Source organism: Panthera onca, chromosome B4 (assembly GCF_046562875.1).
Source record: "Panthera onca isolate mPanOnc1 chromosome B4, mPanOnc1 haplotype 2, whole genome shotgun sequence".
Lineage (NCBI taxonomy): Eukaryota > Metazoa > Chordata > Mammalia > Carnivora > Felidae > Panthera > Panthera onca.
In genome coordinates this window covers 66819818-66832415 of record NC_138345.1, presented here as the reverse complement: position 1 = coordinate 66832415, position 12598 = coordinate 66819818, and the positions used below count along the sequence as shown (strand labels likewise).

Below are 12598 nucleotides of genomic sequence, written 5' to 3'. Positions count from 1 at the left end.
ATCTTTTCTTTTGACATATTAATTACTACAGTGGATTCTATATGCTTTAGCCTATTTCCCAAGGGACAGGCAGGACTTTTCCTCTCTCTCTAGCTGGAGTATTCTGTAGCAGGTGGCTAATCACATTCTGTGCCAAAGCCTCCATCACGTAGGTGACTTCAAACCTAGGCTAAGTAACCAGTTTTATTTGAGTTAATCCTAGAAGGCATTCTAGAACTTCCACTGTATAGAGAATACTTACCTTAAAATTGTGAGTAAACTGAGTATTCAGTTTAGATGAGGCTTTCATTGTTGAAAATTCTTTGATTCTGTACTTCTATTGAGAAGATACTAACCTGTTTTGTCTTCATTTAAACATTCAGATTTTTCATAATTTTCCCTGCAGAGAGTTAACCTGAAAATAGAGCATTTCATGAAATGACCCTTTCTATAGAACTTTGTGGTTTGTCTCTCTGTCATTAAGAACTAATTAGCATCTGGAGTGATAAAATCTCTCCAGAAGCAGTCTGGATCTAGTCCAGGATGAGTACATGGCAATGAATATGATTCCTCTGACTTTTCCCTGGAGAAAACCAGCAGGAACTGGATCTCCACAACAATTATGACATTTGTCTATAAATCCCTGTATCAGTGATGGCATAGAACCACGCCAGAACTCTTGAACCCTTTCTGGTATACACTTGTCATTTCCAGACATGCTTCCTAATTGATCACATGTTAGGATAACATGGAGTTATGTCTTAGTTCTGGTAATTTTCTGACCTCTATCAATTAATTTATCACGTTATTATGTCACTCAGTTCCTTATTCGAGAAGCCTAAAAAGGCATTGGAAACATATTCACTCATTTATTTTTTTCTCAATTGAAGGAACAAATAGGTTTTGGTTGCTGTGATTTTAAATACTTTATTTAGAGTAATTTAGTATGTTACAATAAACTGACAGGAAGAGACAGAAATATCCCATATACTCTGCCCCTACATATGCATAGCTATACACAATAGAATGAAACATTTGTTATGATTAATGAACCTACACTGACACATCATTATGACCCAAAGTCCATAATTTACATTAGGGTCACTCTTGGTGATGTACAGTCTGTGGGTTGGAACAAATTTTTAGTTGCATATATCCATCATTACACTATTGTATAGAGGATTTTAACTGCTCTAAAAATTTTCTGTGCTCTGCCTATTCATCCCTCTCTTTCCTCAAGCTCTGGAAACCACTGATCTTTAATGCCTCCATAGTTTTGCTTTTTTCAGAATGTCATATGGCTGGAATCATACAGTATGTAGCCTTTTCAGTTTGGCTTCTTTCACTCAGTAGTACTCATTGAAGTTTCCTCCATGTCTTTTTATCGCTTGAAACCTCATTTCTTTTTAGCACTAATATTCCATTGTTTGGATGTAGACAGTTTATTTATCCATTCACCTACTAAAGGACATCTTGGTTGCTTCCAGTTTGGGAAATTATGAATAAACCTGCTGTAAACATTCATATGAGGGTTTTTAGGTGGACACAAGTTTTCTCAACTCCTTCGGGTAATATCAAGGAGTGCAATTGCTGGATCATATGATAAGAGTGTGTTTAGTTCGGTAGGAAACTGAAAAATTGTCTGCCAAAGTGGCTGTACCATTTTGCATCCCAACAAGCAATGAATGAGAGTTTCTGTTGCTCCACAGCCTTGTTGGCACTTGGTGATATCAGGGTCCTGGATTTTGGCCATTCTAATAGGTGTATAGAGGACAGATATTTTTTTAAGCTAATAACAAAATCTGTAATTTTATGCCTTTTAATGAGAAAAACATGTTTTTAATTGTAGCTATTCATAGTACATTTCCCCATAAAACTAAAAATTATGTTACTTCTGCAGTATGAATTAATTTAGGCATTTTAGGTTGAAGAAATCTATCATTTCTGATTAACCTTTCTCCCTAGATGAAATTCTTATTTTCCCTGAAAAGATATCAGATGAGGGAAAACTGTATTACATTTTCCCCAAGACAGCAAAGTAGTAATTATTGATTGTAAAGATTAAAATCAATATCAGTATATAAAAAGGTCAAAAATGATAAGAGCTTATTAAATTATTTGATTCCTGGATAGAATTATAGCTTTATATCTACCACTTTCCTAAGCTTGACTCGATTTGTGCAGGAAGTCTGTAGATTATCTCTGAGTCTCAGTTAATATAGTAGTTTCCTGTAAAATCCTCTTAAGCAAACCCTGAAATACTATTTAGCCCATTATGTAGGACACACCTTTGAATCTCAGGTAATGAAACACCCATACATTTTCTTCCTCCCATGTAGAAATCAAATGATGTTGTGAGACTGGAGGGACGAGCCAAACCTTCATTATACCTTGAAGATAAAAGTTGCCCAAGATCAGAACTACTGCATCCTGAAATTGCTCCCAGCTGTACATCCAAAGTTAGGAAAAGCCCAGGAATATATATATATATATATATATATATATATATATATATATATATATACACACACACAAAGATCATTAATCTCTGTCATATGTTATCAAGCATATGAACTTTCAACCTTCATCTTGAGAGTGATTTTATTCTTTTAGACACAGTTTAACCCAGGTTAATTTCCTCATCTTACAGCATGATAAAACCATCTAATCAAAATGAGATGAAACCACAGGTCCTACAATTGATGAATAGATCAACAAAATGTGCAAATCCATACAATGGAATATTATTCAGCCATAAAAATGAAGGAAGTACTAATATATGCTCCAACTTAGATGAACTTTGAAATCATTTTGAGTGAAAGAAGTCAGTCACAAAAAGCCATGTATTATATGATTGTATGTATATGAAATGTCTAGAATAGACAAATCCAGAGACACAGAAAGAAAATTGATGGTTGGGAGGGGTTGAGCAGAGCAGGGAAAAGGGAAGGACCGCTAATAGGTATGGGGTTTCTTTTGGCGGTAAAGAAAATATTCTGGAATTGGATAGTAGTGATGGTCACATGAGCTTCTGAATAAACTAAAAATCACTGAATTTTACACTTAAAAGGATGAGTTTGTGCTATGTGAATCATATCTCAAGTTTAAAAAAGGAAGTGAATTTACTTGAAATAAGCCCACTGATTATAGTAAATAATGACAGATGAGTGCTTAAAGGGGATCAAGAAGCAACAAAAACTGGAAGGAAAAGACAGGAAAACTGAGGGACACATAGGAGTATGCGCCACATCAGGAAAGTGACAAAATGCAGGGACACAGCAATGCAAGGCCAACTCTGCTAGCATTATTCTCTCCACACATCCCCCACAAATTCCAGAAACCAATAATCTTAGCCTCTTTTTAGGACAACATGGATTACCTCCTGTGTCATCAATAAAATAATCTCTATACTTGTCTGAAGTTTCTAATTATGAACCAGAGCCATGAGAAAGGATATTAAACTGTATGAAGGCATGGAAGTATCTTTAAAAGATTTCTATCAAAGAGTTCATTTTTTTTAATGTTTTAAAACTGGGGCGCTTGGGGGGGCCCAGGAGGGTAAGTGTCTGACTCTTGATTTTGGCTCAGGTCACGATCTCATGGTTGTGAGATGGAGTCCCGCATTGGGCTCCCAGCTAGATGTGCACCCTGCTTAAGATTCTCTCTCTCTCCCTCTCCCTCTGCCCCTCCCCAGCTTGCACACATGCACGCTCTCTCTCTTTCTCTTAAAAAAATGTTTTAAAACTTTATTAGTGAGGACTTTTTACTTATGTAGAATAATTCATTCCGAAAAGGTAGTATATTAATGAATTGATATTGTATTTCCTTTATTTTTCTTAGTTTTTTTCCCCTGTATAACTTTAAAAGTTTACTTTCTTCTCTCAGCTTGCTTTCCTTATTCCCATTCTAACTAAGCTTTGATATTTATTTAGGGGACATACTGGGTTCTGAAGATAAATAGATACAAACAGCATATCTTCCTTTGAAGTTCATATATATTCAGAATATAAAATAAATATAAGCAATGGAATTCCTAAGAGATTAATGACTTTTGAAATTAAAAAGATTATAATATTTAACCTCATGAGGGATTCTTGAAAATTAAATGTATAACAGTCACCTTACTTAAAATTTGCCTTTGGATACCAACTGGAATGATAAACCTAAAATGGCTTTTCACAATTATTGCTAATAATATTATTTCATTTTGATCATGCAGGAAATACCACACTCATTTATTACAGTTTGATGGTGAAGGAGGCTGGCGCTTTGAACAATTGGATACCGCTATCCGTTTAACACTCAGTGAAGAAAAACAAAAGCTAGAATCTCAGCTAGCTGGAATTCCCAAAATGCAGCAGAGACTCAATGAACTATGTAAAATTTTGGGAGAAGACTCAGTGCTGAAAACAATCAAAACCGAAGATGAGACATCCTAATTTGTTTTGACGTGTTTTAAAAGTTAATTTTTAGGTAAAGGCTCAGAGACACTCTGTTATGTTGCATGCATTGTGTTTAAGCACAGAGAAAAAGGAAGGAATGTTTTATAAGACTTTAGCATCAAGGAAATATATGATCTGACTTTTCAGAGGAAAATAAACAAATGCATTATGTGAGATTAGTCATTCTCGCTTATACTAATTCCTAGTGACGGCCTAGTTCACCTGTAAAACAAGATTTTCTAGGTGAATTTATGATGAATACCAGATTTGCTATGTGTATGTGATGCATCTGAAGTTCTTAACAAACATGGGAGATATCTTGAGAATGGAACAACTTAACATTATTTGGTTTGAAAACAGGTGCATAAAATTAGAAGTTTGAGTAATGTCTCAGTCCATTTATGGTTATTAGGTTTAATAGCTAGAATTCATGTTCATCATTGCTAGTGGTCAACTAAACCTGCATACAAAATAGCTGACAGTTTGATAAATAATGTCAATATGAAAAAAAATTATTTTAATGGCAGTGGTTGAAAGAAAGAAGCATGGCTGTACGTGTGTAAAGTGCCATATCTTTAAATTTTAGATTTTCAGCATCTTAATGTGGACACATAACAAATTAGTCTTAATGAGAATCTTACATATTTGTTAATAAACCCTTTCGTTTTAAAAAGAGAATGGCCAATACAGAAAAGGAGTATCCAAACAACGTATGTCTCAGCCTGTTACTTTGCTTGGCAGCATTTTCTACTGCAACTTCTGTCTAGAAATACTCAGCTTGTTTTTGGGCTCAGAGGAGGAGTCCACCACATTTTTAAATAATAGCGCTATCATGGAATATAGGGGTTCTCAAAATCACAGTAGTACTAGCACACTTGAAATAGCACTTTAGAATTTACAATCCTCGTTTATATCATTTCACTTTAATTCTTATGGCAATCTATTGAGGCAAATATTCCTTGCCTACTTCGCGTTTGCGGAAATTGACACTCAGACTTGCCTTAATTATGCAATTTATTTAGGGACAGATCCAAGGATCAAATAAAGTTCTCCTGATTCCTTGATCATTGCTATTTCCACTTTCTACTATTATCCTTGAAATGTAACTGGACTATAATATCAATAAAAGTTAGATGAGATGTTGAAAAGAAAATAAATTTGGTAATGATAGGGCTGTTACTATGTGGTTATTGTTTACAAGACATGGAAATTAAATACAAAGTGGAAAGGTCATTGGTCTGTGGTTTAAAATGAACCAAGAAAGTTAGCAAATTTTTCAGCAACTATACACTCATACTCAATATCGATGTACCTCTATAGCCAACAATCAGAAGGGAAATTAGTTGTGTTATAAATTTTAATATTTATTGAATGTAATGAGAAAGAATCTGCATGGAATAGTCCATGTGAAATAAAGCTTATCTATTCATGTGCCCTGAAGTTGGAAATACAAAATCCAGAACTGGCATTTTAATCTCGTACTGCCTATGCCACCACATTGACAGGCCAGGAAAAATGAGAGTGATCAGTTGTTAGAGGTTTTGGATTTTATTTACATATTTAGACACAATCATAAGAGATGCTAAGTCAGTGATTCTCAGACTTTATCAGGCGGTAGAGTACCCAGAAGTCATCCATGATCACTGTAGTAGAACATCATGACGTGTTCACATTTGCAATTCTTCCATGCTAATCAAGACATTTTTAGTTATCAACAAATGTAACCATCTTGTATGAAGGAAGTCAGTAGAAAATCATAATCAGTACATCTGTCTAGGTTTTTCTCTTAGTATCTTCAGGTACTCAGTGAGGCAAGTGTCAAAGTTTCAAAAAAAATGCATGGACCCAAAATTTAAACTTGATAAAAATCATCCATTAATCTTAACTTCTGTTTAGTGGTTATTCAGTTTATCCTGCTGTAGGAAACAGTCAGAGGCAAGTGTCTTGTTAACTCTTAAAGGTACAGGAAGAAAATGAAAAGTCACATTTGAAATATGTGCGTAATTTCCATGCCTTAATTTTCACAATTTGAAATATAAAGCATTTAGGACCTGATATATTGTTTTGAAACCTAGAAATGAATGCCAAAACAAATATTAGATTTGTAATTAGCCCTTATTTGATACATCCTATCAATGAGCTGAAGTAAGTAAGATTCATTATTTATAATGTACAGGATTCAAGGATGTTTAAAATTCTGTACTAACAACTGTACACACTGTAATTTAAATGTTAAAATTCTAAGAGAAACATGGTTTACATGAGCTTTTTGTGCCTATTTATTTTCTGAATTTTCATCAAGGACCAATATCCTCCAACTTGGAGGGGAAAAAATCTGTGATTTCAATTTGTGTTGATGTACCATCTAACTGTTTCCAAAATGGTCCAATGGGTATACCATATTTTGCTATTCTTATAGTTACATTTTACAAAAAAACATGAACAAGATTAAGATATCAAATAGCCATCTTTGAATACAGCAAAGGGTAGATGAAAAGAAAAAGAAAGGATATTTCAATTTTCAAACTACTTTACTACTTTTACTTTTACTACTTTTACCAGGTTATCTATTTACCCAAACTTTTGACTTCTGGGTTTTTTGGGTTTTTTGTCAAAGAAAGCTGTAAGTTTATGGAGATTGATTTTTAAATGTGCAATTTTTGGCTAACTTCCAACTTGGAAAATAAGTTGCATTCTATAAAAATGTTGCATTTTATTTCTCCAGCATGTAGTGTTAGGCCAAGCATGAATCTAAAATTGTGTGCGTTCTTGTAAACAAGATAATGTTTAAAAATCCCTCTCCAGTAATCTCAAGGACGATGACATATCCCGATATTCAGCCCAAGTTTACATTTGTTTACAATGGGAAGTTTTTCCTCGACAGTAATTTGGGTTTTGTTTCAAATTATGCTTTTCCAGTAAATGTATAAATGAACATGTTAGTTTTTTATTTGAGACTTTGGTTCCAAGTATAATTTCATATTTGGCGATAGGTGTCGCCTATTAAAATCTTCTTGGAATAGTTTTTGATTCCATAAGCCTAGAAAAATTTGTGACACATTGGAACCCAAAATCGAGAGAATGTTACACACTTCTGAGGTGTGCAGAATATGGTAATGATGATCAAACCATTGATTAAAAGAGATACCTTTGAAAGAATTACGTTATGGGCAAATATGGGTCTCATTTAGAAATGTGAAGTACTTCCATAGACCCCAGGGTATTTACATTTCTGCTGATATACCCTTAGGTATGTCGAATATGTTTTAGAGCTGTACTTGTCATGTTTGCCACATGAGAACTTTCAGATGGATGCAAAAAATATTTTTATTAAAAGCAAATTCGTTCTTCATTGTTGGTGCCTTTCTTGATTACCAAATACAAAACTGCTTTACAGTTTTTATTGTGAAATGTTCAAAACCAGTTGCCTGTACTTATACACAGGGCTTGTGTTAATGAAAGCAAGTGAGAAAAATGTCCTTAATGGTAAAAAAAACTATGTAGCTAATCTAGAATGTGGCTATTTGTGAATGCTCTATGATATAGTCTCCAATGTGCAGTTGCTTGAGCTCAACATTTCTTGTGAATTCCTTAATAATCATTAAAAAACGTTTGATTATCAAAGGAATTACAAATTATTCCAGTGGTAGAAAACACCTTATTTCTATATTTTAAATGACTTTGCTGAGCGTGTCTATATACACCTCATTTACAAGTTGTGTGGTGTACAACTGTATGGAGTGCTATGAACAATAGTCCCCAAATAGTTGCTTAAATATTTATTTTCTTTATTAATTCAACACATACTTACTTATTAAGTACCAGCCTATGCCAGGCACTGTGCTAGGTTCTAGGAATAAATAAAATATGGTCCCTGTACAAAGAAGCTTACCGTTCATTGAAAATTAGGAAAATGAGTACCCTGAGAGAAAAACTCAATAGCTACTATTTATTATTTACCAAGAAGGCACAAAGCATTGATACATATTGACTTATTACATCTTCACAAAACTAATTCAATAAAAGTAGAAAGTGAGGACAGGTTAAGTAATTCATCCAACCTCATACAGCTACAGCTATAGAGCTGAAATTTGAACCTAGCAATATTGGATTACAAAGCCATGTAACTCCCATCACCTCCTTTTTAATTAGTTTAGGTCAATTTGTCATTATCATTGTTTTAAACTCTAAACTTTTAAACTCTTAAGTTATAAGTATATTTTTAACTGGCTCAAGGTTTCTGGTTAACCAAACATGCATTTTTTTTTTCATCTAAAACAGAAATTTGTCACTTAAATTGCATTTTCACTGTTTTTATTATAAATGTTGGATGCAGTCCTATGGGAGAAAGAGAACAAAAGGCAAATTTTCAAATGTTTTGAAGAAGAAATGTCCAAACCGGTTAACATTCATTCATTCATTCATTCAGTAAATATTTATTGACACATTCAAGGTACCATTTATTGTGCTAGCGATTTTAAGTGAACAACACAGACCTGGTCTCAGTCCTCATGAAACATTTTAGTACATCAATAGTAAACAATTGTATTCCTGTTAGATGTTATGTTCCCATCTAAATGGCATATTTGTTTTGTAGTATCTTCTCAATTCTTGTATTTCCAGCCTAGGACAGCTCTGTTGCAACATTTAAGCAATAAGCATTTTCTGGCAGCAACATTCCCTTGATTACACATTTAAAGGCTTCATATTCCTCATGCCCTCTAACTTGGTCTAAATGACAAGGTCCAATAAAACCAGTCTGCCTGCAGGACTATATCATCCTTCACCAGTAGGTGCTCCCATGCATTCAGCATGTTTTCTTGAAACCTGAGAAACAGCTTCTCAAGTTCAGGTCATGTAAAGTGAACCAGTTGAGTACAATGAAAAGTACTGCTCTTGTGTTAATACAAAATACAGATAACTGTAGCAGGATAATTCTAAAGAGCAAAAATTAAATTTAAAATAAATAATAATTGTAAAAGTGAATACACAAGGCTTCTAAAATGAAGTACAATTAAAATTATATGTTCTATCTCAGTACTTGTTACCCAATGTAGAAGATAAAGTGATTAAATATTTACCTTACGTGTTCTTATGTGATTTAATACCTATAATATAGATAATGCAACTATGAAACAATGAAATATTAAACACTAAATATTCACTTGCCAAATCATCTAATTATAGTGAGTTAATCCATACAAAATAGGAGGCAACCTTATATACCAAATATATTATTCAACTTTTACCTATTGAATGTATTAAACTTAATTAAAATTTATTGGGCCTATAAATCCTTTACTAATTAAAAAATAGAAAAGTTTATTCTAATGAATATATATAAAATGAATGTAAATATATATGTACATATGAAGTTGTGCACACACAAAAATAGAATGCACATGTTTTAAATCCCAAATGGAACATTTGCAAATTTGATCACATGTCAGGCCACATAACAAGTCTCAATAAAGTTCAATCAATTTCTATATGAAAAAAAATGAATTGGGCCTAAAAATCATGTAAATGTATAAAACAACAGAAGTTTGTAGTGCCTAGGGACTCACATAAGGATGAGGTAAAAGAGGTCCTAGATAAGATGCCATCTTTTCGGAAAGCTAATAGAAAGTGGCTTTTTGCAACATGCAGATATTGATAACTCAAGAGTGATAAAGACTGAGGGAGTAAATGTCAAAGTCCCCTTGTTCGGGCTAACTTGTGGCTCCATGCAACAGTTTTCCAAGATCCACAAACATGGGGTTTACATAAGGGAGGTTAATGTAGATCCAAGCAGATACATATATTGTCCTGCAACTTCTCTGTCTCTCTCTCTCTCTCTCTCTCTCTCTCTCACACACACACACATTCTAGAAGTTTGATATAAAACAGCATAATTATTTTGAGACTTAAGTAGTGAAAAAAATATTTTTCTATTGTGATAAAAAACATAACAAAGTTTACCATCTTAACCATTTTCAAGTTAGGGTTCAGAATGTTAAGTACATTCTCATTGTGAAACCTATCATCTTACAAATTGGAAACTCTATATCCACTAAACAATAACTCCTCTTTCTCCCCCTCTCCAGTCCCTAGTAACCATCATTCTACTTTCTGTTTCTATGAATTTGACTATGTTAGGTACTTCATGTGAGTAGAACCAAACAGAATTTGTCCTTTTGTGACTGGCTTATTTCATTTAGCATAATGTCCTTAAGCTTCATCCATATTGTGGCATGTGACAGGATTATCTTCTTCTTTAAGGCTGAATAAAAGCCATTGTATGTTGATACCACATTTAGTTTATCCATTCTTCCATTGATAGAGCAGGTTGCGTCTACCTTTCGGCTATTGTGAATAATACTGCTATGAACATGGGTGTGTAGCTGTCTCCTTGAGACTCTGCTGTCGATTCTTCTGGATATATACCCAGAAGTGTATTGCTGGATTGTATGGTAGCACTGTTTTTAAGTTTTTCAGGAACCTCCATACTATTTTCCATAAGTCGCTGCACAAATTTACATTTCTTTCAACAGTGCATATTCTTGTATATTAAGCCCATACTGCTAGGTAAAACTCTAAAGTGTGGGGGGTTTCGTCTCCTGAAAGAAAAATTGAGCATCTTGGGGATTACCTAGTATTTGCCTCATCCACTTTCTCTCCTCCTCTCCACCATAAGTCAAGAAGTGATACTCTGGTTTTAATCTTCCCGACAGGATGCTGATTATAAAATTTTCACAAACATTTCTTCTAATTCACTGATTCAATAGAAATTAGATATCCCATTAACTATCTAACTGGATGGCCTCTCTAACTGCTTCACGTTTTCTCTCTCTGGGACCACAAGTGTACATCCTTCCTCTTTCTGCTTCCCTGGGTAGGTCTCAATACCCCTCCAGGTTCAAAGATCCTATACCCTCATTAAATAAATAAGATGAAGTCTTTCCTCAAATTAGTCATGAATTGACTTTTACCTTCTTTAATGTTTATATAAAATTCAGTACCAAGAGAACAACCTTACCCTACCTAATGACCACTGGACTTCTGATGGTAAGAACAAAGGGGTCAATTCAAAGCAGAAAGCAAATTTCAATTCCAACCCACAATAGAGCCTGTAAGAACACAGCATCTCTTCTTGCCTCACTGAGAGCAAAGGGTAGGCCGTCCAAAAATGGACAACTTTGGTGTGAACATTATTTTGAGTTAAAAGCAATTAAAACCCAGCAGATTCAGGAAAAGCTTTTTACCTCCCCCTGAACTGCTTGCTTATATAGGGAAGAGAGCTATTAACATATTCCTCTTTACCTAAGAAACTTATCTACATAATAAGGTAACCTTTGTTTTTCAAACACCTCCTTTCACCTTCTTGTTAATGGTCTTTCTCCCCTTTGTATCCTCAGACCCCTCTCCCCTCTCCTTAGCTCAAGTAAGCGTCATGTTGCCTGACTGCCTTTGGAATTTCCATGTCTGTATGAATTCCCCACAAATATGTTACTAAATTTTATTTTCTCCTGTTAATCTGTCTCATGCCAACTTGATTTTTTTTTTTTTTAAATTTAATGTTTATTTTATTATTTTTGAGAGTGACAGAGCATGAGCAGGGGAGGGGCAGAGAGCAAGAGGGAGACACAGACTCTGAAACAGGCTTCAGGATCTGAGCTGTCAGCACAGAGCCTGACGCAGGGCTCAAACTCACAAACTGTGAGATCATGACCTGAGCCGAAGTCAGACACTTAACTGACTGAGCCACCCAGGCACCCCCATGCCAACTTGATTTTTAGTCCAGCCAGCAGGACCTTGAAGGGCAGAAGAAATTGTTCCTCCCCAACCCTTACCACAAGCCTCAGGTGTAGGCCATGCGGGGCAGAGATTAGGAACACAGGCTGTGAAGAAAGACTGCTTGGTTGAGTCCTACCTCTGTCACTCCCTGCTGAACCTGTTGCTTCACCTTTCCATGCCTTAGGTTTCTAATTTTTAACAAGAAGATAATAATGGTACTTACTTGGTAGTATGTTGTGAGGATTAAATGTATTCACCCTTATAAAGTGCTTAGGAGAGAGCCTGACTTATGTTTACAGCTATTACCATTTACACATATTACTGCTATGAGTTATTTAAGTAAATATCTAATCAGCATCCTTCCAGAAATGGTTGATTTTGAGAGTCATGGAAGACAGAGG

At 34.6% G+C, this 12598-nt stretch overlaps 1 protein-coding gene across 1 annotated transcript in view; it reads left to right on the top strand.

Moving 5' to 3' along the window:
* ABCD2 (ATP binding cassette subfamily D member 2) overlaps nucleotides 1-7773 on the top strand; it is a 66744-nt gene extending 58971 nt beyond the window's left edge. The window contains exon 10 of the mRNA XM_060657940.3: nucleotides 4199-7773. Coding sequence (XP_060513923.1) covers nucleotides 4199-4418 — 220 coding nt within the window. The 3' untranslated portion in view covers nucleotides 4419-7773. The remainder of the gene's footprint in view (nucleotides 1-4198) is intronic.
* The last annotated feature ends 4825 nt before the right edge of the window (nucleotides 7774-12598 follow it).